The 27,184-nt window shown below is 48.4% G+C and overlaps 2 protein-coding genes across 5 annotated transcripts in view; one reads left to right on the top strand and one right to left on the bottom strand.

The window, feature by feature from the left end:
- Positions 1 to 2,377: 2,377 nt before the first annotated feature.
- Positions 2,378 to 13,471, bottom strand: RPUSD1 (RNA pseudouridine synthase domain containing 1). Of its 3 annotated transcripts, none has more exons than XM_039493166.1 (7): positions 13,344 to 13,471; positions 11,421 to 11,662; positions 10,234 to 10,357; positions 9,729 to 9,947; positions 7,431 to 7,533; positions 7,207 to 7,308; positions 2,378 to 6,731 (listed from the first exon to the last, which is right to left on the bottom strand). In XM_039493166.1, the coding sequence occupies exons 2-7, from the start codon at positions 11,600 to 11,602 to the stop codon at positions 6,331 to 6,333; spliced, it is 1,131 nt and encodes a 376-aa protein (XP_039349100.1). In that variant the 5' UTR covers positions 11,603 to 11,662; positions 13,344 to 13,471; the 3' UTR covers positions 2,378 to 6,330. The 3 variants fall into 3 exon arrangements, with proteins under 3 accessions (XP_039349100.1, XP_039349101.1, XP_039349102.1); XM_039493167.1 differs by lacking the exon at positions 13,344 to 13,471 and adding an exon at positions 11,943 to 12,256; XM_039493168.1 differs by lacking the exon at positions 9,729 to 9,947.
- A 60-nt stretch (positions 13,472 to 13,531) lies between these two features.
- CHTF18 (chromosome transmission fidelity factor 18) overlaps positions 13,532 to 27,184 on the top strand; it is a 40,408-nt gene continuing 26,755 nt past the window's right edge. Inside the window, exons 1-16 of one of the 2 annotated variants that reach the window (XM_039492938.1) lie at positions 13,532 to 13,700; positions 14,362 to 14,640; positions 15,226 to 15,370; positions 16,126 to 16,324; positions 16,475 to 16,564; positions 17,995 to 18,047; positions 19,919 to 20,063; positions 20,809 to 21,021; positions 22,591 to 22,688; positions 22,796 to 22,919; positions 23,821 to 23,966; positions 25,055 to 25,148; positions 25,240 to 25,338; positions 25,743 to 25,873; positions 26,306 to 26,474; positions 26,818 to 27,042. In XM_039492938.1, coding sequence (XP_039348872.1) covers positions 13,616 to 13,700; positions 14,362 to 14,640; positions 15,226 to 15,370; positions 16,126 to 16,324; positions 16,475 to 16,564; positions 17,995 to 18,047; positions 19,919 to 20,063; positions 20,809 to 21,021; positions 22,591 to 22,688; positions 22,796 to 22,919; positions 23,821 to 23,966; positions 25,055 to 25,148; positions 25,240 to 25,338; positions 25,743 to 25,873; positions 26,306 to 26,474; positions 26,818 to 27,042 — 2,295 coding nt within the window. In that variant the 5' untranslated portion in view covers positions 13,532 to 13,615. Of the gene's footprint in view, positions 13,701 to 14,361; positions 14,641 to 15,225; positions 15,371 to 16,125; positions 16,325 to 16,474; positions 16,565 to 17,994; positions 18,048 to 19,918; positions 20,064 to 20,808; positions 21,028 to 22,590; positions 22,689 to 22,795; positions 22,920 to 23,820; positions 23,967 to 25,054; positions 25,149 to 25,239; positions 25,339 to 25,742; positions 25,874 to 26,305; positions 26,475 to 26,817; positions 27,043 to 27,184 lie in introns of both variants that reach the window. The other variant, XM_039492937.1, reaches the window with a different exon arrangement.

The raw sequence follows: 27,184 nt of genomic DNA, 5'->3' as shown, positions 1-27,184 counted from the left end.
GCAAACTGTTTATAACACCCTGCTACCAGCCTGTGTGAAGTCTGGGGAAGTCTCAGTCCAGTTTCCAAGGGACATGTTGCCAGGTTATTAAAAGCCCCATTGTCATTTGTCCCCCATGCTGACAGAATCAGTAAAGAGGACCAGGACTGATTAGCTCTGAAGAATGATCCACTCCCAACCCCTACCCCGCTTCTCAATTTAAAAAAAGAGCTGTTTTTTAAAGGCAGATGCGGATGGGAGATTCGATCATCATCTAGTGATGGGGGGGGCATTAATAGAGCCCTGGGCGTATACAAATTTTGAACCTGAATCCGTCCCCGATCCACAAACATGGTCCACAGAGATTGGCAGATTTGCAGGGCTCTAGGCATTAAGGGTCTGAACGGTATTGTGAGCATGAGGTACAATGTAAATCGGTCCAAGAAACCAAAAATCACAGGTGGCATCTTTGCAGCCAGTGCTTCCCATCTGGTGGGGTGGTGGAAAAGCGATGCACTGGGATCTTCTCGTTAAATGCTTAGAGCCATTTTTCACCTGCCTGAGTGCCTTGCCTGGCTTTTTCTCATCGCAATTTGCTAAAAGCTCTTTAACGATGAAGCCCCTTTGTCCATCTTCCGTGCTCCAGTCACTGTTGACCAGGAGGGCCTTCACCGGCAGCTGCTATTGGTGGGATTTCCCTTGAGTGACTGACCTGAACTAAAGCCTGTGTTTTCATAGCAGGTTTGCCAGGTTGGCGTGAGCAGTTGGGAGAGTCAAGATATTCCAGCCTGGCCAGTATGTGCTCATTCCTCATTCCTCCTTAAAGCCCCTCCTGGCTCGTCTGGCCTTCCTTGATACTGCAAACAATTGCTCTGCCTTCCACGGTCACTAGGCTGCACACAGCCCTGCAGCCGGTTGCACGGGACTTGCGCCGTGTGTGAGAATCTCTTGTCACTTACTATTGTAACCCCACTGGCATCAAAGCCAGCTTCTAAACCACTCAAAGGAACCTTGGTTTGAACGTGCTTTGGCTGCTCAGTGTAGACGGGATCAGTGTAGACGGGATCAAACGTCATTTGGAAATTTCAAAGCCAAACCAGTTGCAGATTGGTTCAAGCGAATGCAGGCCAAGCTCCTGTGTGGAGAGGGCCAGAGAACTAGGAGGGACCTGCTGTTGCAAGAAGAAGAACGAGGTCGGGCTCGGATTGCTGAGGTCACATTTCGGGCATTCTGAGGGTTAGGAGCGGCCTGGGCAATGCAATGCAATGGGGGTGGTGTGCAGAGAGCGAGAACATTCCTGCTGCCCCCTCACTCAGAGCAAGGGGCTGACGCTCTGCTCTGACGCATGGAAATAGCATCCCAGATGCACAGTGACTCATCTGAGCTCGTGTCTGAACAAGGAGAACATGAAGTTTGATGGGCTAGACTCACCCTCCAGCTCCACCTCCAAAGAACCCACGAAGCTCAGGAGCAGGTCGGGGAGAGCATGTTCTTTCCCCGCCTGTCGCTGGCCTGAGTCCGGGTGACCGGGTTAGGCAAATCACAAAGACGGTCAAGTCTCGCTCTGTGTACATGATATGGAGGTATCTGGTTTCAGCTAGTGTGGGTGTGGAGGGGATGTGGGAGGAGGGTCGGATTTAGGCCATGAATACAGGTAAGCGAATAACTAGGGAAGATTATCAAGTATCAGGGGGGAGCCGAATTAGTCTGTGTCCACAAAAACAACAAGGAGTCCGGCGGCACCTTAAAGATTAACAGATTTATTTGGGCATAAGCTTTTTTTTTACCCACGAAAGCTTATGCCCAAATAAATCTGCTAGTCTTTAAGGTGCCACCGGCCTCGTTGTTTTTTTAGGGAAGATTATGGAGACAGTAACTGGGCTGCAATGAACAAAGCACCCCTTTAAACTATGCTTCATTCTTACTTTCCCCTCCAAGATCACTATGGAGGGAATGGTTTATCTCCCTGAGGTCCTTATTTGACCCTCATCACTGGAGGCCTCCCAATTTTAATGACTGCATCCTCACAACTCCCCTGTAAGGAAGGGTAGCACTGCTACTATTACTCAGGTGGGGAACTGAGTCACAGAGCGACAACATGACTCGTCCCAAGTTCACACAGGCAACCAGTGGGGGAGCATGGAATTGAACCTACCCACGGGACCCTCCTTGGTGTTCCATAGAGTCTGTTCCTTTAGCAAAGAAAAGGAAACGTGTCCAGTAGCATTTGTAGAATGGAGATAATTCCTCGTCAGGATACCGGGAGGAGCAGTGCAGAAAGCTTTGCCTTTATTTAAGGGGCTAAGGACACTGGCTATTTATTTTTTTTATATGGCAGCATCCTTTTCATGCAACACTCTGTTTGTGTGAATTAAACAGGCCATTGGTACAAACACGGTGCACACTTAGTGGTTTATTACAGGAATGTTCACAAATGCATTAACAATAAACAACAAGGATTATTCTGAGGTTTACAAAATGTCACAAAGCACTCCCACAAAAACTACCCACACCACATTATAAATATATAAATACAGTAGATCAACTTAAGGCTCCTAGCAAATTACCCAAGGGAAGTAACTGTCAAATCTCTACCACACGATAAACACAGCTGAGGATCTAAAGAAGAGCAAACACTGTACAACAGGGTTCCAGGGTGGAAGCAGTGTGAAAGCGTTACTGCAAAATATATTTCTCAATCCACAATTCATAAAATTTCAGGAAAAAAATATTCATCTCTGATTCCTGCAACATTGGACAAAAGTGCAATACATAAAGTCTAAACCCTCTCGGGCGTGCAGAGCAGTCAGGGGATGCTGTGGTCTGTGCACCAACATTTGGTCCACAGGGTTCTGGATGGAATGTTTTCAAGACTTTAAACATTTAGGACAAGTTTCATCCATCAACCGGTGAACAAACACTAGGCTGCGCTCACCTAACCAGTGAGGTTGCCTGTACAATGGCTTAATTTCCTCTTTGCGTGTATGTGTGTGGGTTTGAGTGTGAGTGTATGTGTGTGAGTTCTGGGTCATCATAGCGAAGACAAATTGAGATCTTCATGGCCAACAGGTAGCCACTCTCCAATGTGAGCCAAATGCCGATGCTGAGGTGGTAGGATCTATGCTGAGCATATCTCAGCTGGAAGACCCTTTCTAAATCTCTTACAGGGCACAATTCACCCCAGCTAACGTGCCCTGCACAAGGCCCTGCGTGAAGAGCATAAAGTGTTGCCGAGGACTTTGTGTGTGATCTCTCCACCACAGTGAATTTCACCTTCCCACAGTGATCAGGGAAGTCACTTAGTCAGTATACTGGTGCTCATCACTGGCTTAGAGTTGAAGGAATCTCATCAGGCTACTTCCCAACAGGCTCCACTCCCTATGCTTCTCCCTTCACTGTGCATGTGTGTGACAAAGGTAGGTGAGACTGGGACCTTTGGTGCAGACATTATTGATAAGAGTCTTGGAGGTTTTGTCCACAGAGCTTCTCATCCCTGGTCCTCTACTTCCACAAATATTCTGTCCACCTCCAAATGGGCAGCTAACATTAGCCTGCATAGCAGCAGTGTGTAACCTCCAGCCAGTAATGCTGATAATCAGGACTGCCCTGAGCCAATGCTAATGCTACTCCGTGAATTGCTTCTCAAGATCATGACTCCTACGATCGTGCTTCAGCCAACCGATGCACGTCACGTCCTTTGACTAACACAATCTCCAGCAGTCTCTGGAGCCAGAGATACGTTCTCTATTGGATGAGACTCTGCCTGCCTGGCAAAATAGCAGCAGCTGAACTAGGATACTCAGTGGGGACGGTCAGATACTAAAGCAAACGAAGCTAGAGTCTCTGTTTCCTGTAGCTACTAAAATTTGCTGAACGCTTTGCTCCTAATGACTGTCCCTCAGGGTCAATTCACATTCATCGATCAGCGGATCACTGCTTCAGATATGAGTGAGAACAGTGTCGGGAAGAACCATGAAAAATAATGACCCACCAGGTATTATCTGGCCCTAACTGCCTGCGACACATGCACAAAATATCAAGCAATAAAGTGCCAAAGAGGAAGATTCTCCTAATAATGCATCAAAAGCTCTGATGATGAACTGTTATCTCGAAGACCCATTTCATGTCAATTCCATACAGTTACTGGAAGCTGCAGACACATACGTGCATCCACTGGTGCAATGAGAGGTAATTCGACAAGACACAAATCCTCCTCCCGATGGGTGTGTCAGTCTGAGCTACATGTGCTCCAGAAGGGGAACATACCAGCTACACTGCCGGAAACAAGCGAGCCTGCCTGCATTACATTGGCAGCTGAGACTATACTGAGGCTGTATCAATGGCATCCATGGAATTAGGTGGCCAGAGCCATTCTGAGGGGCAAAACCCAAGCATGAGCTAAGTGACCCAGCAGAATGTTTATGTTTCCATGTCCCGGGCAGAGCGGCGAAGTTCTTTTCATCTCCCAGTAGATATATTTGTCATCTAGGGGAACAGACAAGGTGGCTGAGGTAATATCTTTTACTCTGACCTTGAGAAAAGCTCTGTGGAAGCTCAAAAGCTTGTCTCTTTCGGAAGTTGGTCCAATGAAAGATATTCCCTCACCCGCTTTGCCTCGCTAATATCCTAGGATGGGCACGGCTATAACAACACTGGAACAGTGTGCACTGTCAGATGCACAATAGGCTGGGGATTAAGGGATCCTAAGGGCATGCACCAATGTGACAGCTCAGGGCTTGGATACTAAGGTGACTGGTGCGATGTAAATAGCTAAGATACACAGGTCACAATAGATCTGAATGGGCTATCGTGGTTTATTGTCCCAATAATCTAGGGACTGTCTCACAGAATTCCATGACAGTTTTATTCCATTATTTTAAAACTACCGTTAAAAGGAGAAAATTAAAACACAAACATGGCAAGCACAGCAGCACTGAAGGTTTGAATGAGATTTTCAAAGCAAGGAAATTCTCGGTTAAGGCTTCTCTTCAACTCTTGACTCTCCCAAAACAGGGCCACTGAATCCAAGCCTTCCTTGCTATGGTTTGTGTGCACCAGCCCCTTAACATTCCTTTAGTTTTGTGTGTTTTTCCTCTAGTCTCACTGCTGAAGTCCTAAAACAATTAAAAGAAATGGTCTGTGATACCTGAGACTGCCTATGGCACCATCTAGTGGTGAACGCTAGGCAGTGCCCTGTCACAGACATTACGAGAACAAGGTGAGTCTCATGAATTTACCTAGGATTGTGTTCTCCTGCTGAGAACTGCCCGAAATGCACATTTTTAGTCGTAGATGGAGTGACATGTGCATCTCCAGGCAAGAGCAAGCTCTTAGAAAAGTAGCATATACGTAAAGGGGGTAATAAAATCTCACCACCCGTAGGAAAAAGTTTTGGGGTGTTGGATATTTTTAATGTGCTACTGGTGCCAATGTACTAGACGTGTGATGGTACAAACATCTGAGACCGACAGCATTGCAGAACTGCTGAAGGACTGTATTCCGTGTCAAATTTCCTTAGAAAGTTTAAAATTCATTAGTATTCATCAATTAAAAACCTTTTAAAAATACAAATGGTCTAAATGCAGATTTGGGAAAGGTAGTAAGTCCTACGCTCCAATTAGAGGACCCTCCCAGCAGCTCTGTTTAACTGGGGTTTACCCACATAGGGATTTATGGCAAAGCACATGGCTGGTTGGCATGACTCATCCTTTCAGTCGATCAATGCAAAATGCTGCATGATATTTCTTCATGCCCTGCACTGGAAGACAGCAATAGTTAAAAGGACTCAGTGAGTGGACATGATCACTCAGTAGGCAGGAATGGGGAAGTGAAAGCAGATCCAAAGATTCCACCCAGAAAGGCCTAAGGTCCACACCTTCTCTCCTCCATGACTGATTCCCTTTAAATTGATTGTATCTTGGCAATGTTTTAGTTCTACAGGTTTGAAAGGAGCTCCACCGTTCTCTGCATGAACATCATCAACGGATCAGCTCTGCTGACGCCCACCCAGCAGTTTAGCACTAATACAAAGGTGCAGTCCACCGGGGCTTCTGCCTCATTTCTGATATGGTGCATGACATTCAAATCCCATAGCTGAGTTGCAGAACAAGGAAAAGTGCATCCAGTGGTGGGGTGGAGCTTGACTCATGAAAAACAAAATCCTACTTGATGCTAAAATAAGTCACATTTCAGACCCGGAAATGAACCCCTGGAGGATTCATTCTAAGATAGCTCGGCATAAAAAAGTGCTGACGCGGAGGCGGCGTTGGGTCCGGGACGGGGGGTTGTCTGTCATGTCCCACAGTGAGCAAATGGAATATTGGGTTTGAAATGCACAGCAACAGCAGCATCTCATGCCAAGGCCCACTCCGCCAACCACTGCTCACACTTGGCTCGTTCTTCCTCTCTCTCCAGGGTCTTGGCTTTGCTCCCCATCTCCTCTCCTCCACTACTAAGCAATGCTTCCTGGTTCCTCTCCTCTTCCTCTGCCCGGATAGTCTTGTCCTTCAGTTCCTGGATCATCTCATCCAGTCGGTGCACAACGCGGTGAGGGACCCAGTTGCTATCCAGAGAGGTCAGAAAGGGGTCCGGGGCATTCACCTCAATCAGTTCCTTCCTGGTAGGGATCCGCAGGTAGTAGGCATGCAGCATCATTCTGTACGGGTTACTGTCCTTCTTAAAGCTGTACGTGAAGTCTCCCACTATGGGGTGTCCAGCAGCACTGCAGTGAACCCGGAGCTGGTGCGTCCGGCCTAAATGGAACATGGGAATGAAAGCGTAAAAGGCACAGAGTTCAAATACTGCCACTGAATCCCTGGCTCTTGACACCCGTGCTGTTGGGAGAGAATGCATCATACTCTTTGACCTTTGGAGACTTGGGCTCAAGACCCAATTTAGGTCATGACTGACAATGAGTTTGACTTTCACTTCATCCTAGCCCCTAAATGCTTCTGGTCCACAGTGCAGAACCAAATCACAACAGTGGAGAAAAGGCCCAGGACTGCAAATGCCAGCTGACTAGGGTTTCTCCCTGCAGGATATCCTGCTCCTTCCCTCTAGCTCTCTTGCCTCAGACAGAGAGACAATATTTTAGCTGATGAGACCCACCCAGCACCACTGTCAGGGTGAGTCAGCAGAAAAGCTCTGCACCCTACTCAAGGCCCTACAGCCTGGCTCCCCCTAACATAAGAAACAGGGCTGGGGTTGCCTCAGCCCTCCAGCACTTACCCGTCAGTGGCTGTAGAAGCACTTTAGTTACCGGGTCACCACTGTATGAACCATGCTCAAGGACGCTTAGCTCTGACTGGCAAGGCTTTGGATTTTCACAGCCTAAAACAAGATGGGAAATAGGAGTTCAGCCATATCCGTCATAGCTGCCAGTCTCGTGAGACAAACAATCATGATAACAGTGCAAGGAAAAGACACTGGGTCTGATCTATGAGCAGGCTTACCTTCTGTCCCTTCAATACACATCATGTGGGTCATGCCTTCTGTCGTGTTCTTCCCTATGGCATAACGGATTGTCATTCTGCTTTCGCTCACGTGGCCCCTGACCTGCAGCACAGAAGAGTTAGTTAGTTAGTTAATGGGACCAACCAACCCCTGAAACTCAGATCAGAACAATTCCAGGTCACTGAAAAACACAAAACCCAGTAATAAATTGCAATTTAACAAACTTGGAACCTCTTCTGGGCCATCAACTCTGAGCACAACTGTTCCCCCAAGAAAACGGAAACTCAACACAAAAATCATGCTCACACAGAAGAAGGCAAAGTCCCAGCCCCAAAGAGCTTATGATCTAAGGTTTCGATCCTGGAACTGACAGTGCGCGCGCAGACCACTGCATCTCTGTAGAGCCCATTGGACTCCAATGAAGCTACCGTGTGCTGTCACTTTCAGATTCAGAACCTGAGTACCCGATTCTACATGTCAATGGCTGCAGCATCTGCCTGTTAATACGACACAGAAAATACAGTTCAGACACACGATTCGCACAAAGAATACCCACTCTGAAAGCAATACTAACATAGCCACGTATATACACACTCACTTATATACAGTATATATAAAATCTTGGGTGGGTTATCAGAGAGACTGTTGATCTAGTGCGTCCTAACACCTGCAACATTAACAGTGGGTATCAATAATTATCTCCAGAAGCACCAACAGTGCTTCCTAAGATGCCTCTGCGAGGAAATGTTTGACATCCCTCAGTTCCGCTGGACAAATTGATTCTGTCTCAGAAGCAACGCCAAGTGACATTTACTCAACACATGTTCGTTTTCTCCTGCGACACCATCCAAATGTCACTGATAATAAGCTGTTTGTCTGCAATTGGCTCTGAATTAAGAACTCAGCCAGATTGCTAGGCAGATGATTCCCCTCAGCTCATAGCTATAAACACAAAACCATATTCACACAATGGTTGTCTCTGAAACATCTGGGGCTAACAACAGCCAACAGTGGGAAAGGATTTCCTTGCTCGGTATGAAAAAGGGACATTGCATACTGGAGCACTGGAGCTGATCTTTGGCATTTCTTTCACTCCTGTCTCCTTAGTGTCTATTTTAAGCATATGGTTAAATCACATCGACTTCAAAGTTAGACACGTTCTTAAATGCTTTGGTGAGTCAGGATGTAAGCACTAATTACCATCTTTTTTCAACTGTGCTCGCTGTTGTTATTAAAAAGCACAGATTAGAAACATTTCATGAAAACCGAAGTTCAAAAGAGAATAACACACAAGAGCACAGGCAATCACACACGGTTATCCTCAGCTACTAAGACGAAGGAATCCTTGTATTTAAGGAATTAAATAATCTTGGCATATTCCCCCCACCCCAACCCGGCTGCCTTCACTCAAGATTGCTTCAGAACCAAATTGTTCTGATGTCTGCAGCGCCACATCTCCTCATGGAAAGCCCTCTTCTGGACCAGCATCATGTGCCTCCACTTATGTAGAAACACACAATATAGAAAAAGGGCACAGCTCATGGTCCATTTTGCTTGCTGCCTAGAGAGCTGGTGCCACAGTGCGTGCTTGGAAAATTCACACTGGGAGGCTCAACATGAACTTTGTACAACAAGAAATAATGGCCTGCCTGCTGGAAATTGAACCTCAACCAAAAGCCAGCAGGGATTGTATTTGACCAAGCTAGGCATTAGCTCTGCAAAGGGCAGAATACTAGGCATTCAACAGCAAGGTCTGGGATCCTCCAGGTGTAGAGACTTGGCACATCTAAGAAAGAGCCCTAGTGACATGATCAGTGACAGATTAAAAAAAAAACTCTCCCCAAACTAAAGCTGATTATATATCTCCTGGGCACAATTGGCCCCGGGGTCAGGAGATTAATGCAGACAGGTCACAGGGAAACCATCATGATCCACAGCCTAGAAAAAAGCTGAGCGTGGGTAGACCCGAGCTGCACTGTGGGCCTGTCTTTTTGGCTGAGATTCCTCTTGGCTGATGCTGGTCAGGTTCAGAGAACACTCCCCCTTCGTGTGCGACAGGCATTGCTCTGAGCATGCTCAGGGATGTAAACCTGACGTTAGATGCATAGCCGGATAGCAGGGGGGAAGGCGGGGAGAGGTTTTCCTCTGTGCTAGTCACGGCGGCAGCAGAAATCACCATGTTAAGAGAGATGGAGGGATGAGGCGAGTCTGCGGGCAGAGGATCCATGGCCAAAATCAAAGGAAAGGACAGACCCATTGTAACAACTAGTCCCGTTCTCCAATAAACACGCGCTGACCTGTACAGCGCAAACAGCTGCAGAGACAAGAAGTTCCATTAACTCAAGACATGAAACACGTAGCCTGGTCAGACTCTGATTGGCAAGTATGGAGCTAGGATCAACCTCTGCATCGGTTTTCGCTTTCTGAGACCCTTCGTCCGGAAATGCTGCTCTTGATGGGGCGATTCCACAGCCCCTAGAAGGAAGGGTCAGAGAAACCAGTGTGGGCCCTGAAACCTGGAGCGAATAGGAAGGGGGAGGATTAGAATGTTTAAAAATTAAGTCAGTCCCCGATCTTACTCTGAGGTGTTAGCTGAGCCTTCTGGTTTAGTTCTAGCACCTCATCACCCGTGCTGCTGCTGAACAGCTGTGAGCCAGATGTGCCTTCAGAATCCCAACCTTCATCAAAAATGGCTGAGGATACACCACCAGTTTATAAGCCATTAAAAGGGCAGGATGCAATGAATGGTGGCCGAGAAGACATGGACCATGACAGAGCCCATGCAGAGGGGGCTACACTTACCAGAGCGAGGTAGGCCTTGGTCACCATCCGTTCCTTAAAACACTTGTACGCGCTACCGGCAGCCGCTTTATTGAGAGCAACGCAGAGGGCCCCACTGGTGGAAAAGTCTAGCTGGTGGCAAAACCTAGGAGAGATAGATAGTGCAAGGGAGGATCAGAAACGCCCTCCATGGGATTCTGAAAAGCCACAGCTGGCTCTTTCACCCATAGAGCAGGAGTCTGGTGTAACGGTTTAAAGGTGGGACATTGAGTTTGGGTGCCTAACTCCCATAGGCTACTTTGAAAATCCCACCCTAAAAGGCTGACCTATGGTGCTCGGGTACCTCTAAGTACATGCTGGATCTTAGCCCAAGCTCAGGCCCACACCAAGAGCTTGTAGTCCAGATCTGCCCAGCTCTGAAGATGCAAAGCCTTATGTAAGTGCTCAGCATATTATCAAGACAACCCATTCTTAAAGGGACACTGGCAACTTGAATTTGCTTTTACTGGAATAGTTACAGTTAATCCCCATTGCTGGTAGAGCACCATTTCAATGGCGTGTCTTGTACTTTATTTATCTATATTAACGGTAAGTGCTTTTAATTCTCGGTTCAGTTTTTCTGCAGTGCCCATTATCGCAGTAGCTAGCGCAAGCTGCTCAGAGGGTGGAGGCTTTCCCCTGAGATGGAGCCCCGCTAAAGTCAAAGGGATTCCGAATGGCCCAGTAGCCAGCCCACCGGGAGCAGTACTTAGAACTTCATCCTCAAAGGCGCATCACTTCTAATGATTTCAGTGGGAGTTAGGTGCCTAACTACCATTGAGGATCTGGGCTCCAGTGGATAATTTAGATCCACCAAGCACTGACTGTGCGCGATGGGATTCCGCTCTTTGCCGGTCCCAGGAGCGGTTCTAGCTTTACCTTCTCCCTCTTTCCCCTTCTCTTTGCTTTCTTGGCTCCTGTTACAGTGGGACAGTCGCATCTTGGAGCATGTTCTGAACTTGGCCAGGTTTTGGTTCAGACGAATCTGCTCTGGTAGCTCATTTCAAAGTCAACCGCCCCGGCCTGTGAACGTTTCATCCCTGGCTCTCTAGGTCCTAGTCTTGCAAGCTGCATGTTCCTGGGACATCACAGCTGTCTCGGAGAGGACGTGCACTGGGATAACATCTCTGTTGAGCTGAGATGAACGTTGCCCTTCCATGCTCACTTACCTGAAGCCATAATACGTGTCTGGGTCAGCCAGCTCTGGGAAACGGTACTTCAGCTGGCTCTGCAGGGTCAGCTTCTCATACCACATCTTGCTGTCAATGCGAACATCCCAGTGCTTGTTGACCACAATGAAGTCAGAGCTCTGGTACAGGATGGACAAATTATCAATGCTGCCCGGCTCCATGGCCCTTTGAAGGGAAGTAAGCGTTCCACCTCAGGAGTGTGCTCTTTCGTTTATAAAATCCTTAAAAACAAAACAAAACAAAGCATCAGAACTGATCAAACATACACTGGACTGCTGGGATGCGGTGCAGAAGCACTGCCTCACTCCAGCTGTTGAAAGCTCCACACCTCCCTTCGTCCACCTTCTTTGATTGTTTGTTACACCCTCCTGATGTGTCTTCTCATAGAAAGACAGCAAGCTCCTTGGGGCAGGGACTGTCTTTTATTGTGTTAATACAGCAACGATGACTGATTGGAGCACTATCGCAACACAGGTAATTAATAATAGTGAGTGCACCCACCTGTTGTGGGATGTACAGCGATGTGGTGATGTTAATGGATTCCCCACTTCCAGCTGTGTACAAAGGGCAGTGAACCCTCTCACATCTACTCGCTATGCAACATTTGGGAGTCACAATGCGGTTGTACAGCACCTAGCACAATGGGGTCCTTATCCTTGGCTGGGGCTCCTAGGTGCTACCACAATACAAATCATTTATAATAATGAATGCACCCATCTGACGTGGGATTTACAACTAACACACTCTGGGGGGCAGATACACTGCACTTGCTGAACTTCAGACAGGCTTTTCCACTGGCCATGATTGAATGGATGCTGTCAACTCAGACTAGACCCAAAATTTAGACCGTGTAAAGCAAAGCTTCTACAAAACCCACCAGAAATGTTACTGTGCCATTAAAAAATGTATAATCCATGGCGAAAATATTCAGATACATGTATGTGCCGATCTATTTACATCCCTGTATTGGCTGAAACTGAAAAACTGCAGCCCTAAAAACAAAAGTGAAAGTCACTTCATCGATCAATGCAAAATGTAAACAAAAACCATCCCGAGTGAAAGGTTTTTAAATCCTTTCAGTTATTACAACCTAAGGCTACGTCTTTGCACTACAGACAGGAACTGCTGGCACCTGAATCAGTGTTGTCAGTAATATAGGCAGAGAACGGTTTGTTTACAATAGATTATTTTAAATTGGATGGTGTGCACTTAACGTCAGAAACCAGTGCGATGGGAACACAACACGCGTTGTGCTCCTTCACCTCCGCATCACGGATTGATTTTTAGATAAAAAATAAATCAGCTGCTGTTCAGGCGGAATGACTGGAAATGGAAAAGATTCCACCCGCTAACCCGTCCATCACCCGCAGGGCACAATCCCAGATTGTCCCCTGTACAGTATAGTCTCCTGGATAGTTTGAGCGCCTGTCAAAAACAAGGCTTGCTTTGGTAGCAGGCAGCAGCCAGTGATGTACAGCAGGAGAAAAGAAGGATGCAGGCCCCAGCTGTTGTTGGTACCCACATCCCGTTGTGGCCCATAGGTAACAACCCCCTTCATCCACCGCTTCTTGTCACTGACCCCTCGCAACGGCAGACGCGCCAGCGAGGGGAGTTATTAATGGATGATGAGGCCGATTTCAGGATAACGTGCCCGCGGCAGCCCTTAGCTTAGTCAGTGCGTCCTCCGGCCGCCCCCAGCAGGACTTCTGAGCAACTTCTTCTTGAGACAGCTGCTCCAGCTGCAAGAACAGCACAAGCAAAGGGGTGACGGTCCCTGCACGGGACAGAAGTGAGGGAAATCGTGCAACCGCCCCCCCTCCCCTTGCGCTGGCCCGGGGGGTTCCCCAGCAGCGAAAACCTGCTTCCAGCCCCCACCCCCGAAATGCACCGAGCGCGACCAACCTGCAGCTGCAGCTGCTGCTGCCGGGCGCCCGGGGCTGGCGGAAAGGCGCCGCGGCTACATTGTTTCCAGCCGGGAGCGACACGAGACAGGGCCGCAGCGCGTGAAGGGCGAGGCAGCCAATCAGCGGCTCGCGAGACGGCGGGATGGAACGTTCCCCGGAAGGGCATGCGCGGCGCGCGCCCGGCTTCCAGTTGCAAGGGGAGCAGGGGCTGGCGGCGGTGCAAGGCTGGTGCAGGGCCCCGGGAGGGGAGCGGAGCTCGCGGCCCGTCTCATGGAGGAGCCGGAGCTGTATGGCATTGAAGATGAGTTCGATCAGCAGTTTGCAGACGAGCTGGAGGTGCTGGCAGAGATGGAAGGTGGGTGGCGCTGTCCGCTGGGTGGTTTGTTTGTAATGTGTTGCAGGCATGCTTGCACTAGGGGGGTGGGAGAGGGACCCCCCCCCCTCCGGTCTCTGGCAGAGCTGAGTTCAGGATGGCAAAGACGGAGCTGCCTGGTGCATCAGGAGATTCAGCCTTGATCCATTAACCACTTGCCCCGGGAAGGGGTTTCTCATGTTCTGGCGGTTACCTAATGGCCTTGCACAGAGTGTTGGTCTTGGATGTTGACTGTGCTCCCTGCAGGCTTTAAACTTGAGGAACAATGAATCTTAGCGGAGGGTTTTACATGCTAATAGTGTGCGTGGTACATTTCTCCATGCAATCACCAATACTGAGGTTCCATCTCCTTGGGGCAAGCAACCATGTCTAAACGTGCTTGACTGACCTGGAACATGGCTTGACCTGCAAATGTAGATGGAACCCAGCTGGCTTTTAAAAGAAACCTGTTCAAGCTCAGTTGGGCTAAAGGACCAGCTGCTTTAGTTCTCTGCCTGCTGGCTGGCTGGTTTTGCTGGCTGGTCGGTGTTGCAGTCTGGTTTGGCATCTCCTCTGCTAAAATCAGGCTTATTCATGGCTACTTCCCCCATGCAGATGGGGATCACATCATCATATTGTCATTTTTTAAAAATATCTTTTTCAGATGTCCCATCTCAGCCGTCAGCCCCCAAAGTCTCCCAGCTCCGAAGCAGAAAGCAGACGTTTGAAGAAGCTCTCACAGCCGGGGATGTGGTTAAGGACTTTGCTGCTCTAGATTGCGAGCCAGGCCAGGGAAAGGACTCTCAACACCAGACAAATGCCGTGGAGACCACTGGGGAGGCTAACTCTAAGAAGCGGCATCTAGAGCATATTCTGCATGAATCCGAGGAGGAGGAGGAGTGTGCGAAGAGCTTGCCCCCTCACCAGCCTCCTGCTGTGCTCAGTATGTGTTGGAAATGCTCTTTGGTTACGTGTAGGCCAAGGCCCTTTTGTGCCTCCCTTTGCCTCCGCTTGGTGGTGTACCTTAAATGCTCTTCTTAGATGCTGATCCCCTTTGCAGCTCAGGCTATTGGTGTGACGCTGGATTGGCCAGTTTGTCACGTTTGTTCTAATCTAGAGGGTAAAGCGGATGCCTGCCACCCGTCTCCCAAGCCCGTGTTCCTCTTTGAGGCAACTGACGTTCATTTCTCAGGGTGTCCCAAAGGTGGGCACTAAGCAGGCCATTTCACTGAAAAATTTACTGTACGGAATTTCTCTAATTAGGAAACATTAGTGTGTGTCCTAGCAGGACAGTCTTGGAAACTCGGACTTCCGGCTTCTGTTTCTGTCTCTGTTGTTGACTCTTTGAGCAAGTCAGTTTGCCTTACTGTGCCTCAGTTGCCTGTCTGTTAAAAGGGGATATGAAGCTCTGTTCACTAATGCTTATAAAGTGCTTTGAGATCCTTGGATGAAAAGAGTTGTATTAGCTCTCAGTAAATACCCTGCTTTGATCGACATTCCCTCCCCCACTTCCCTTTGTGTCAAACAGCTCCTAAGCCAAAGCGACGAAGACTTGAAGCCGTTAAGAAGCTGAACTTTGGTGCGGAGGACAAATTGGCCTCTCCTGATTTCCCCCAGGATGACATTACCCCGCCTCCTTCCCCTGGGAATTGCTCCAAACTGCAGAGTGCCAGGTTAACAGGGTTTGAATCCCTTTCTCATTATTTTGTCACCGTTGTGAGAAAGGCCCTTGACAGTCAGTAATTTTAAATCTTGGCGCTAAATTTATGCAGTAAACAAAAGGTCTTTGGAAGCTTGGGGTCAGATGTCCGTTTAGGTTACAAGGGAAAACTAATTGGGTGGCTTTATCCTAGTGTCTTTTTGTGTCCACTTCACAGAACGAACAGCACAGGCGGTTTCTGCTCAGGAGAGACCCCTCGCTGTCTAAACCTTTATACCATACTCATTGCAGGGATAGCTGAGTGCCTTACGTGGGCATGTCAGGAGCACGAGGTCAGGTTCAGGGGCTTTGACAGGGAGGGAAGAGAAGGACTGGACTAACAGGAGATGAGGGGAGTCACGGCAGAGTGGTGTATGGAGGGGACTGTAATATCAGGACAGAAACTGTGCAGGTGACTAGACTTCAGAGTGCTGCAGACCAGCCTGTAGGGACATTGGCAGAGCTGTGTGGAGGGTGCCCAGTACTAGAATAGCTGGGAATGCTGCCTGGCAGGCTTTGTGTGGATGACAGAGCTTGGTTGGGGGAAGTTTGCACAGCATTTTCCTGCTTGTATTTATTGCCACTTTCTGGTGACATAGGCCCATGAAATCTGTTTTTGAGCATATCAGAGTCTAATGTTTTGGTTTTGAAGTAAGTTTTGGTACGTTGAGTTTAGCCTGCTGGGAATGTGATTTCATGGGCGCTTTCTCTTGTGTCCCTGTGTTAAAGGAGTCCAAAGTTCCTGAGCCCAGAGAGCCTGGAAGTGAGCGACATGGTTCCGCTACGCATGACGCCACCCCTTGACAAGGACCTGAAACGGGTTCTCAAGCGCCCGCCCATCCTGGAGGACTATGTCAATGTGACTTCTACTGATGGCACCAGAGTCTTCATGGTTCTGAAGGAAGATCACTCCAGAATTGGAGTGGAGGTAAGATCTGGCAACTGGAGACTGGGTTGGGTAGGTTTATTCTGTGGCCTCCGATGTAGTGATGGAAGCTGAGTACTCTAGAGTCTCTTGCTAAGGGTGAAATATGAACCTGTTCTTTGTAAATACTAGTGCAGTCTCTGATCTTTACAGCTCCCCAACTCTCTGGGCTGGAACGCACAAAGACCACTTCATTTACTGGGGGTTCCTTTTTCCTACCTAAAGGAGCAAGTGTCTGAAGAGGTATGGTACCCGATTCCTATTTCTAGCTCTTCCTCTCAGCTAGCAATTGATATTTCTAGGGTCAGGCATCAACGACCTGAATTCTCAAGTGTTTGTTAATTCTGGGTGCCTCGATCTTTAGTTTCGATACTGCTTCAGCTCCTGCAGTTCTGACTGCAGTTTGTGGAACGTGTGAAAGAATTAAGCTATCGGTGTGTCAAGCTGGGTACCCAGAATTAGCAGACACGCCTGAAAATCAAGGTTCCAGATGTTCTGAAGTATCGCCAGCAGCTGCATTTTGCTGATCTGCTGCTTGCTTCCCATTTGATGGTAGAAGTTAGAAATGGAAAAAGACTGAGGTAACATTTCCAAAAGAACGTGAGTGACTTAGAGCCAAAGTCCTGTTGGCTTTCAATGAGAATTAGTCTCCTAAATTCCTAAGTCACTTTTCACAATGGGATGTAGTCACTTACATGCTTTTGAAAATGTCACCCCTAGTAAATTTATTCCTGGCATTATGTTCTTAAGTGCTTTGCCCTCTTAACATGAATCGAATAATGTGTGAGATGGCTTCCCCCACTTCCTTTTGAGTCTGTTCTGTTGGACTAACCCTTCTCCCTCCTTTCCCATATGAAATGTTTGGTTTCCAGGCATGGCTCCATATAGATTACCATCAAGAAAGCAGATCCTTAAGGGGCGTGGTCTCCAGGCAGAACGAGCGCCATGCAAATCGACCTCTAGCTAGGTCTCTAAGACGGTCTGGCTGCATGTCCAGTCTGTGTCCATCACTGGTGATCCAAGTTTTCATTGGTCACTTTCACCTCAGCAGCAGAAAGGCTCTTGGCCGTTTCAGCTACCAAGACAATTGACCAGATTGTCGCAGGTGCTCCCGCTTCAGTGTAAACACCCTCAGGATGTGAACTCGCCAGCCCCAGAGGGACCATATAGATTATATCCAGCAACAAATTTACATGATTCATTTTTCTTACTTGTGTGGATAGAACACTGAGATCAAAATGAGCTAGGAGAGGGTAGCACTCTTTAAATTAGCTTTTTTTGTATACTGTAGATCCAAAACCTGGTTCTTCAGAATTGGCCAGACAGCCTTGAGGAACATGCAGTGTATGAGAGCCCAGCCTCATTCATACTTGCACCAAAGGACCCATCAGGTGCACACAGATTGTTTTATTGCAAGCACAGACAGAAACCTTTCGAAAACGTAGCCTTAAATATCATGTCCCTGAACAGCCAGGTCTGGAGAATGCCACCAGGGGAAGTGACGTATTTTAATATATGGATTTTAATTCTTGGACTAAAGCAAAATAATGTCATCTCAGCATAACCTCCTTGCCACCCTGCCAGGCAAAGAGCATTAGTTGTGAAATCCTTGCTAAGTCACCAGCCATGTATTAGAGCAATTCTGACCCCCATCGCACCCGTTTGTTTTTAAGCGTCGGAGGCGGGTTTTGGAGGCATCACAGCAGCTGACCGAAATATTAAACAGGTGGGTCATTTTGGCAATTCTCCTCCTGTCCTTGTAGCATCTACTGCCAGGGTTCTCACACGTCACTCTCTGGTACCGCTTCCATCACCACAATGAGGCCTCTGTTGGGATTGAGCCACTGACGCTGCCTGCTCATTGGAGCCTGCTCCAGGGTGTTTCTTTAAGTTGAAGAATGACCTTGTGGTCCAGGGCATGAACTGGAAGTCAGGAGATCTGGGTACAATTCCCAGCTCGGCCACAGATTTCCTTGGGCAAGTCACTTAATCATGCCATGCCTCTGTTCCCCATCTGTAACACAATAATCCTTTTTCACCGGTGGTTTGCTTCTCATGTCTATGTAGACTGTGAGCTCTTTGAGGCAGGAACGGTCTCTTACTAAGTATATATACAGCAGCTAGCGCAGTGGGACTCTGATCTCAGATGAGGCCTCCAGGTGTTACTGTAATAATGTTACCAGTGGGGTCCAGCAGGATGTATTCTTGGCCTGATGCTATTCAAGATTTTTATCAATGACCTGGAAGGAAACATAAAATCATCACCGATACCCGCAGATCACACACAAATTGGGAATGTGGTAAATAATGAAGAGGGCAGGTCATTGATACAGAGTGATCTGGATCACTTGGTAAGCTGGGCGCATGCATGCACACGATATGCACTTTAGTATGGCTGTATGTAAATAAATCCATCTAGGAACAAAGAACATAGGCCATACCTCCAGGATGGGGGACTGTCTCCAGGGCACCAGTGACTCTGAAAATAATTTGGGGATGAGGGTGGATAATCAGCTGAACATGAGCTCCCAGTGCGATGCTGTGACCAAAAGAACTAATGTGATCCTGGGATGCATCAACAGGGAAATCTCCAGTAAGAGTAGAGAGATTATTTTACCTCTGTATTTGGCAGTGGTGTACCACTGCTGGAATCCTGTGCTACAAACGTGCCATGCAAATGTCTGTTCTCACTTTCTGGTGACATTGTAAATAAGAAGAGGGCAGTATTATCTCCTGTAAATGTAAACAAACTTGTTTGTCTTAGCAATTGGCTGAACAAGAAGTAGGACTGAGTGGACTTGTAGGCTCTGAAGTTTTACATTGTTTTGTTTTTGAATGCACTTACATAACAAAAAAAAAATCTACATTTGTAAGTTGCACTTTCACGACAAAGCGATTGCACTACAGTACTTGTATGAGGTGAATTGAAAAATACTATTTCCTCTTTCTCATTTTTACAGTGCAAATATTTATAATAAAAAATAATATACACTTTGATTTCCGTTACAACACAGAATACAATATAGATGAAAAAGGAGACATCCAAAATACTTAATACATTTCGATTGGTATTCTATTGTTTAACAGTGTGATTAATCGTGATTAATTTTTTTGAGTTAATTGTGTGCGTTAACTGCGATTAATGGACAGCCCTAAAAAATACCCACAACCCCATTACCTCTATTTATCCAGTGCAGTCTGTGAGCTTTTGAAAAACCTCAACACTGGCTAGGCAGCAGTTGCTCAGTGGGCTAGTATGGACCTGCCATGACCTGGGGCAGTAAGAGAAATGCGGTGAAGGGAGAGCTAACTGCTCAGGTGCCTGGATTAAGTTAGCTGGATTTAGGATCTCTTCATAGAATCATAGAATCTGAGGGTTGGAAGGGACCTCAGGAGGTCATCTAGTCCCATCCCCTGCTCAAAGCAGGACCAATCCCCAATCTTCTGTCCTTTGGGTGTGGGATGTTTTGTACCTAGGCTAGTGTTTCTATTTCTCTGATGACTATTGCCTGATCTTTCCTTTGACTCTAGTACAGGCTCTCATGGGGTGGGCACTTTGTGCTCTGAGGTTTTTCATCTCTGCCTTGTTTCTTGCAGTCACCTCCATGGAGAGGCTGGAAATGAGACCTCAGAGCCTAACGAGGAAACAGACGGTGCGGACGATGAGGACGAATCTGCGCTGCACTGCCTGTGGGTCGACAGATTTACTCCTAGACACTACACGGAGCTGCTCAGTGATGATGTAAGATCCCTATATAAAGTAGACCCGATGGGGTTTTTTGATGATAGTTCTTTAATCCTGGGGGTTTCTGGTGCCAAATTATTGTTTGTGTTATAGCAGCTCCTGGAAACCCCAGCTGAGATCAGGGTCCCATTGTGCTAGACACCATTCATAGACCTAGTGAGAGATGGTCCCTGCCCCGAAGAACCTAGCATTTAAGTGGCCAAGCGAGGCAAAGGGTGGGGGGGAAAACAGGCACGGAGGTGGGAAGGGACATGCCTAGGGTAACCCAGCAGGCCAGTGACAGAGTTGCACATACAACACAGGTCTCCTGATTCCTAATCCAGTGCTGGGCCCACTAGATGGTGCTTGCAGCTCCAAACCCAGATGGCATCTTCCATTCAAGAAGATTAAAATGTCATATGCCTGAGTTAGTTAATTATATCCATGTATTGGGACACACACACTCTGTGTTTGTGTATTTGGGGCGGGGTCAAGGTTGGGGTGGGGAGAAATCCCTACGGCCTCCTGAAGGCTCAAGTCTGATCTGCTCAACTCTGGTTGTTTCATGTGCACACAGAAAAGAACCTCCAACGAGATCTGTGCAGTCCATAAACAGTAGCTTTTTAAGCTACAGAGGAGGATGCTTTCAGCTCAGACATGTGCAAGAGAGACTCCCATGTACAGTTTCTCATTTTCTGCTCAGGCAGATCCTTCGAGCGCCATTGATTATTTATCCTGCCCCCTTTTCTCCTCTGTTGCTCAGTACACAAATCGCTGCCTTCTGAAATGGCTGAAGCTGTGGGACGTGGTGGTCTTCGGGAGGGAAAAACCCGTGAAGAAAGCAAAACCGAGCGCTGACGCCCGCCCTCCGTTCAAACAGCCCAAGGAGCAGCAGAACAAATGGAGAAGTAAGGCACAGTTCACAGAAGAGATTCTGGAGGCTGAGCTGGATCAACACAAGAGACCGAAATACAAGGTGCGGGTTAGCAGCTTGGCCCCTCCTCTTCCAGCACAACCCTGAGAAATCTGGATTCACTTTTTAGAATTTCAGTGAATTCTTGGGGTTTTCCTGTCAACTGCTGCTTGCTCTTGCATTTTGCAAGTTTAAAAAGTGGGATCGCAGCTGGGGTGAAAGGAGGTTGTTCCAAGCACAGGCAGATTAAATGTGCTAGCTGCAACTCGGCGCATAATTGTGCTTGTCCTGTAGTTCATTTTTGTCTTCTGAAAATCACCTTCACTAGAGGGTGACATTACATACACTTAAGCAGGCACGATTCCTTCCAGCAGAGGGCAGTGCTGCACAAATACATCATAGGAGGATGAAATTATACACTCAGTTTATGATTTTATCTGCTTAGCTCTGTCCCATAAATGGATTTAAAGGGAAAATAAGAATAGATACTCAGCAGCAGAATAGCACTGCATGCACCTCCTCTGTTGGATTAAACAGCAAGTTAAGGGATATAAATTAAAGTTATGGCAAAGATTGTTTTAAGTTAGGGGTCGGCAACTTTTCAGAAGTGCTGTGCCGAGTCTTCATTTATTCACTCTAATTTGTTTCGCATGCCAGCCATACATTGTAACGTTTCTAGAAGGTCTCTTTCTATAAGTCTATAATATAGAACTGAACTATTGTTGTATGTAAAGTAAATAAGGTTTTTAAAATGTTTAAGAAGCTTCATTTAAAATTAAATTAAAATGCAGAGCCCCCCGGACCGGTGACCAGGACCCGGGCAGTGTGAGTGCCACTGACAATCAGCTCGCGTGCCGCCTTCGGCACCCGTGCCATAGGTTTCCTACCCCTGTTTTAAGTGAATACATTGCTGGGCTCTTAACCACTTATGCAGAATGTGTCACCCTGAAGGGATCCCAGAGCACTCTACAGATTTAAATAGACCATCCTACGTATTGCTGGCACTGGTGCCTATAGTTCAGGTTGCCTTATGTGTTCCATTAATGGATTCTCCCATCGCTTCGATGAATAAGTGAACTGTTTCCATTTGCTTTTATAACTTGGCCAGATGTGGGTATGTAAAATACATAGATATAGCAATCCGTGCAGCCACTTCTAGGGAGGAGCGAGGGTGATGTTTAACAGCAGTACCACAGGATCATTTAGGGCAGGAAGTGAAGAATTATTTCACTGAAATGACAGGAGTTAATAGGCAAGCTTACAATGACCCAAACTGGGATTTGATCAGGCTACTGGGCTAATGTTGCTGTATAAAGCGCCATAGGAACTTAATGCCAAGAAGTTCCCGGAGCCTTGGGAGGTAGAAGATGGGGCAGCTTTAAAGACAGAGCAGTTTTCAGGGTGTGGAGCTTTGGCCCTTTGCAAAATAGTCCTTGTTTGATATTGAGCGACTGTCTCCTGTGCTTAGGGTGACCAGATGTCCTGATTTTATAGGGGCAGTCCCGATTTTTGGGTCCTTTTTCTTATATAGGCTCCTATTACCCCCCACCCTGTCCCGATTTTTCACATTGGCTGTCTGGTCGCCCTGAGCCTATGGTGTGCATTGCTCTGTATTCCCACTCTCTGCTGCAGGTGGCGCTGCTGTGTGGCCCACCAGGTTTGGGGAAGACCACGCTGGCCCACGTGATTGCCAAGCATGCAGGATACAATGCAGTTGAAATGAACGCCAGGTGAGTCGGTTCTCCTGCCTGGCCTTCCGGCCTATCCTGGTAGGATATCACCCAGGCAGACTAAACGCAAGAGGGATATAAATGGCTCGAAACGGCTTTTGTTTCAGTGACGACCGCAGCCCGGACATATTCAAAACGCGGATTGAAGCTGCTACTCAGATGAAGTCCGTGCTGGGGGCCAGCGAGAAGCCCAACTGCCTGATCATTGATGAGATAGACGGTGCGCCAACTGTAAGCCCTGTGACTTGTGAGGGGGGCCCAACCTTGGGTTTCGTGGCTGGGGAGATCCTACCATTTCCTCGTCACTTGCTCTTCTGTGGTGGGGGAGCAGGGAAGTGAGCGAGACACTTAGAGCCAGATTTTGAAAGGTACCTAGGTACCCAGTGATGTTTTCAAAAACACCTACTTGCCTGACACCCACTGAAATCAGTGAGAGTTCAGTGGCTAGAGGCTTTTGAAAATCCCACTAGACGCTTTAATACCTTTAAAAATCTGGCCCTTGGTGGTTTGCTGCAGGTGTGTTTAGTCACCATCGCTCTGCTTGGCAAGTCCAGACTGGTCAGTAACTTTCTGAGAGAGGAGAACTTAGCCTGGCTTCTGCCTTGGCTGGGCCCAACGAGAGATGTCAAAGCCTGATGCCTAGTGGTGGTGACTCATGTCTGCAGTGTGTGCCGCGGGTAATGGGGGAGAGGTCGAGAGGGTTCTAAGCAAGTTGGAAATGGGAGAGAGAGAGTTCAGTTGTAGAACGGGGTGAAGCCTTTAGCCGGGCTGTGTGCTTGTGGGCTTCCTTCCAAGAAAAGCATTTGGGACACTTGGGCGTCTTGGGGAGAGGATACGTACAGGTCTGTAGAGCTCAGAGATTGGATTGCGGCGCCCGGCCAGGCCAGCATAGAGCCCCCCAGTAATGGACAGATCTCGTACTAACATCAGTTCTGTGCCTGATCTGGGGCAGAAGACCCTGAGGAAGAGAGATCCAGCTGATGAGTGCCCCACCCAGCGGCACTGGAGTCCAGCATCCTGACCCACCCCCCAGCTTTCCCCATAGCGGAGAATTAGCTCAGTTGTATTCAGTCTTTCCTGCATCCCTCAGTAACTGATGTTCACTCTTTTTCCCCCCACCCAATTCTTCAAGGCTTCTATTAACGTGTTGCTAAGCATCGTGAACCGTAAGGACACGGAGACCGAGCCGGCAGCTAACCCTGGCGGAGCAGGTGGCAGAAAAAGGAGACGGGAAGGTGGCATCTTATTAAGGCCAATCATCTGCATTTGCAATGACCAGTTAGTATCTTTCATTTGGGGCCTTTCACTCTGGGTCAGGAAATTGAAGATAGGCTCAGGCGTAAAACCAGAACCAACCAGCAGAGGGTTGCTGGCTGGCTGCTCCATGAGCTGGGGCTAGAATAAAGAATGGGGGTGTTTACTTCTGAATGCTTTGCTTTGCTTCCTTCTCTGCAGACCACACTGAGTACATGGTTTGTGTGGTGTGGCTGTGAAGACCAGTGGTCCCCAAACTTTTGAGGGTTCCCCCCTCCCCCCTTGTCCACGCACCCCTGCCAAGCCGGGAACAGGGCCATGGCTGGAAGGGGCTGGCAGGTGGATAGGGTAAGGGAGCCGAAGCTGGAGTTGCAGCTGTGGGCAGGAGCAGAGCTGCAGCTGGGCTGTGGTGGGGGCCGGCAGCTGGGCCCGTGGCCAGGTGTGGCTCCGCTCCCGGCCTTGCCCTGAGCCAGGAACGGAGGCACAGCTGGGGGCAAGACTGGAGCAGAGCTGGGGGCGGGGAGAGGCTGGGCGGCGCTCTCTCCCCGCCCCCATGGGGGCTGGCCCAGGCCCTGCCACGCACCCCAGGATGTTCCTCTGTGCCCCCTTTGGGGGATGCACCCCACACTTTGGGGACCTATGGTGAAGACAGTGTGATTCATGATGTGAAAGCAATTCCCCCCCTTCTCTCTCGCTCTCATCATTCAACTGTTTCTTTCTCCTCCAACTAAATTACAATTGTAGCACTGGTCGGGAGAGATGCTGGCACATTTCTGGTCCCACCACGTTCTCGTGAGCAGCATCTGCCCAGCACAGCATTCCCAAGGCAACGTAGTGACTTATCAAACCTCCCCAGAGAAGGCGCCTTTTAAAACTCATTCTTAGTAGCCTTTCTTAAATCACAAAGTCCTCTGTTTGTGTGCGTTACAAACCCTCACCTACCCAGTAGGTGTAAATGTGTGCTAGGGTCTGCAAGAGAGAGCTCCCTATGGACCAGACTTCCACTGAAGAAAGGAGTTAGGCCTGTCCTGTAGCTATAGGCTCATTATTTTGGTTGGTTTCCCCCCTCCGTACGAGTTATCCTTAAAGGCCTCTGTGTTCCCCTTTGGCAGGTATGTCCCCTCTCTGAGGCAGCTGAGACAGCAAGCGTTCCTCTTAAATTTTCCTCAGACTGCCCCCTCCCGGCTGGTGCAGAGACTGTACGAGGTCGGTATACACTCAAAGCGCCCTTCTGCCCGGATTATTCTGTGAGGCCTGTATCACACGGGAGCTAACGCACTAACTCCCTTTCCTGTAGATTGCCGTCAAGCAGGGCATGAAGGCAGATACAGGGGCGCTCACGGTGCTGTGCGAGAAGACAGAGAATGACATCCGCTCGTGTATAAACACCTTGCAGGTACGGCAGAGCTGGCACTTCCCACAGGCCCGTGGGTGGTATAGACTCTGTGGCTCTCGACACGGGGCTGGGTTCCAGCTGGCAGTTTAGAGGAAAAGCTCTGTACCCCATCACTGGGCCTTTGAAATGTCCATCCACTTAATTTCTTTAAGCTCTCCTGTTAAGCAGATTTCCCCCTTTCTGGGATCACAGCTTAGCATCACCCTGTCGACAGAGTATGCGAAATCAGATTCGGGTGCCATTAACTGCCATTTTTATCAGCACAAGCTTGGAAGGATGAATGGTCAAATGCCACTAAAAGCCCCTTTCTGCCTTGCCCCTAATTGCCTTCCTCTTCAGCAGGGACCCTCCCTCACGTTCTTCATGGCATTGCCTATAATCAGACTTCTTGGTTGTGTTTCCAGTTCCTTCATGGCCGAGGCAAGAAAGAGCTCAGCATGAGGATGGTGCAGACAATGAAGATTGGCTTGAAGGACCAGAACAAGGGGCTCTTCTCCATCTGGCAGGAGATCTTCCAGCTTCCAAAGGTTCAGAGGTAAAGGAAGTGCTGGTTATGTCTCCACCATGGAGAGAGCAGGGTAGCACAGGAAACAGACTCTCGTTTGTTTAGTACGCGGGAGGAGGGGGTTTCAGGTACCACTAAGGCTGCGGAAACGGGTAGCTATGTGCATTTATTTGCAATGGAGAAATCTGAAATCTCCATTACAATGCATAGGCCATAATTCATATCCTGCGGCACGGAGGGCTTCATTTAAGCAGCTCTTGGGTACCTCGTATTCTTGTGTTCTCTTGTGCCGTCTCCAGTGTTGGTTGTAACTTGGATGGAGGGCGATGCTAAAGCCATTCTGAGCAGCCTGAGCGTGCTCTGCTAATCTCTTTGTCTTTGGACCTCACCACCCTTTCTTCAGGGAGGATGGGGTTTATTATTCACCCACGCTCCCTCCTTTGTTCCTTTGTCTCTCCTCAGACAGAGGATTGGAATGGACCCTTCCTTGCCAAATCAGATCCTCCTGGGAGGTGATGCTGACCTGTTAAACATATCGGGGGGAAGAGCTGGTCTGAACGCATCCACCCAAAGGTTCCATCACATCCTGCACCTCACCACCTCTTCTGGGGAGCAGGAGAAGCTCACGCAGGTACAGCAGTTTCAGCAGGAAAGCCAGGTGCTGTTGCCTCCACCCACCCAGGATATTTTCCACCCAGATTATGAGGCAGAGATCTGGCTAACACCAGCTACAGCTGGCATCGCACCAGGGAGGTCACACAGTTTTAGTCTATAGGACCACATCTGTTGCCAGCTGACCACTCTAAAATAAGACCAAGCCAGAGGCTGCAGAATGGAATAGTGCAGGAGGTTGATACGCAGCCATTGAACTACATATTCGTGGGAAGCTTGAAACCGTGACTCCCAGCTGTGAAGGTGACAGGCTGTCTAGTCAGGATCAATATGTAACCCTCGCTCTGCTCTGTTCCTTCCAGGGCCTGTACGACAACTTCCTGAACATGAAGTTAAAGGATTCCAGTTTCAGCGCGGTGTGTCTGGCTCTGGAGTGGCTGGGCTTCTCCGACATAGTCAGCAGCACCGTGATGCACCACCAGAACTTCCAGCTGATGAGATACCTGCCCTTCCTCCCTGTTGCTTTTCATCTGCTCTTTGCTGCTTCCAGCATCCCCAGACTAGCCTATCCCAACAGCCAGTACGAGGCAAGTCCTGAGGACTAACGGGCCCGGCCGGTGCTTTGGAGCCTACGAGGGAGGGTTATTGGCTTCCTGTCTGTAGGTGAGATGGTTACAGCTGTGTTGCTGGAAGGAAGCAGCCGTTGGAGCAGGGGAGCGTGACTTGGAC

The sequence above is a fragment of the Mauremys reevesii genome, linkage group 10 (assembly GCF_016161935.1).
Source record: "Mauremys reevesii isolate NIE-2019 linkage group 10, ASM1616193v1, whole genome shotgun sequence".
Classification (NCBI taxonomy): domain Eukaryota; kingdom Metazoa; phylum Chordata; order Testudines; family Geoemydidae; genus Mauremys; species Mauremys reevesii.
The sequence above is the reverse complement of the archived record's forward strand: the minus strand, read 5'-3'. Positions and strand labels throughout refer to the sequence as shown.

Bases quoted from the DNA above. Each gene is read 5' to 3' on its own strand.
- RPUSD1 (XM_039493166.1), bottom strand. From the start codon at position 11,602: ATGGAGCCGGGCAGCATTGATAATTTGTCCATCCTGTACCAGAGCTCT. The intron at 10,358-11,420 runs GTAAGTGAGCAT...TATCTCTCCTAG, and splicing joins GACACGTATTATGGCTTCAG to GTTTTGCCACCAGCTAGACT. The intron at 9,948-10,233 runs GTAAGTGTAGCC...TATTCGCTCCAG, and splicing joins CCAAGGCCTACCTCGCTCTG to GTTTCAGGGCCCACACTGGT.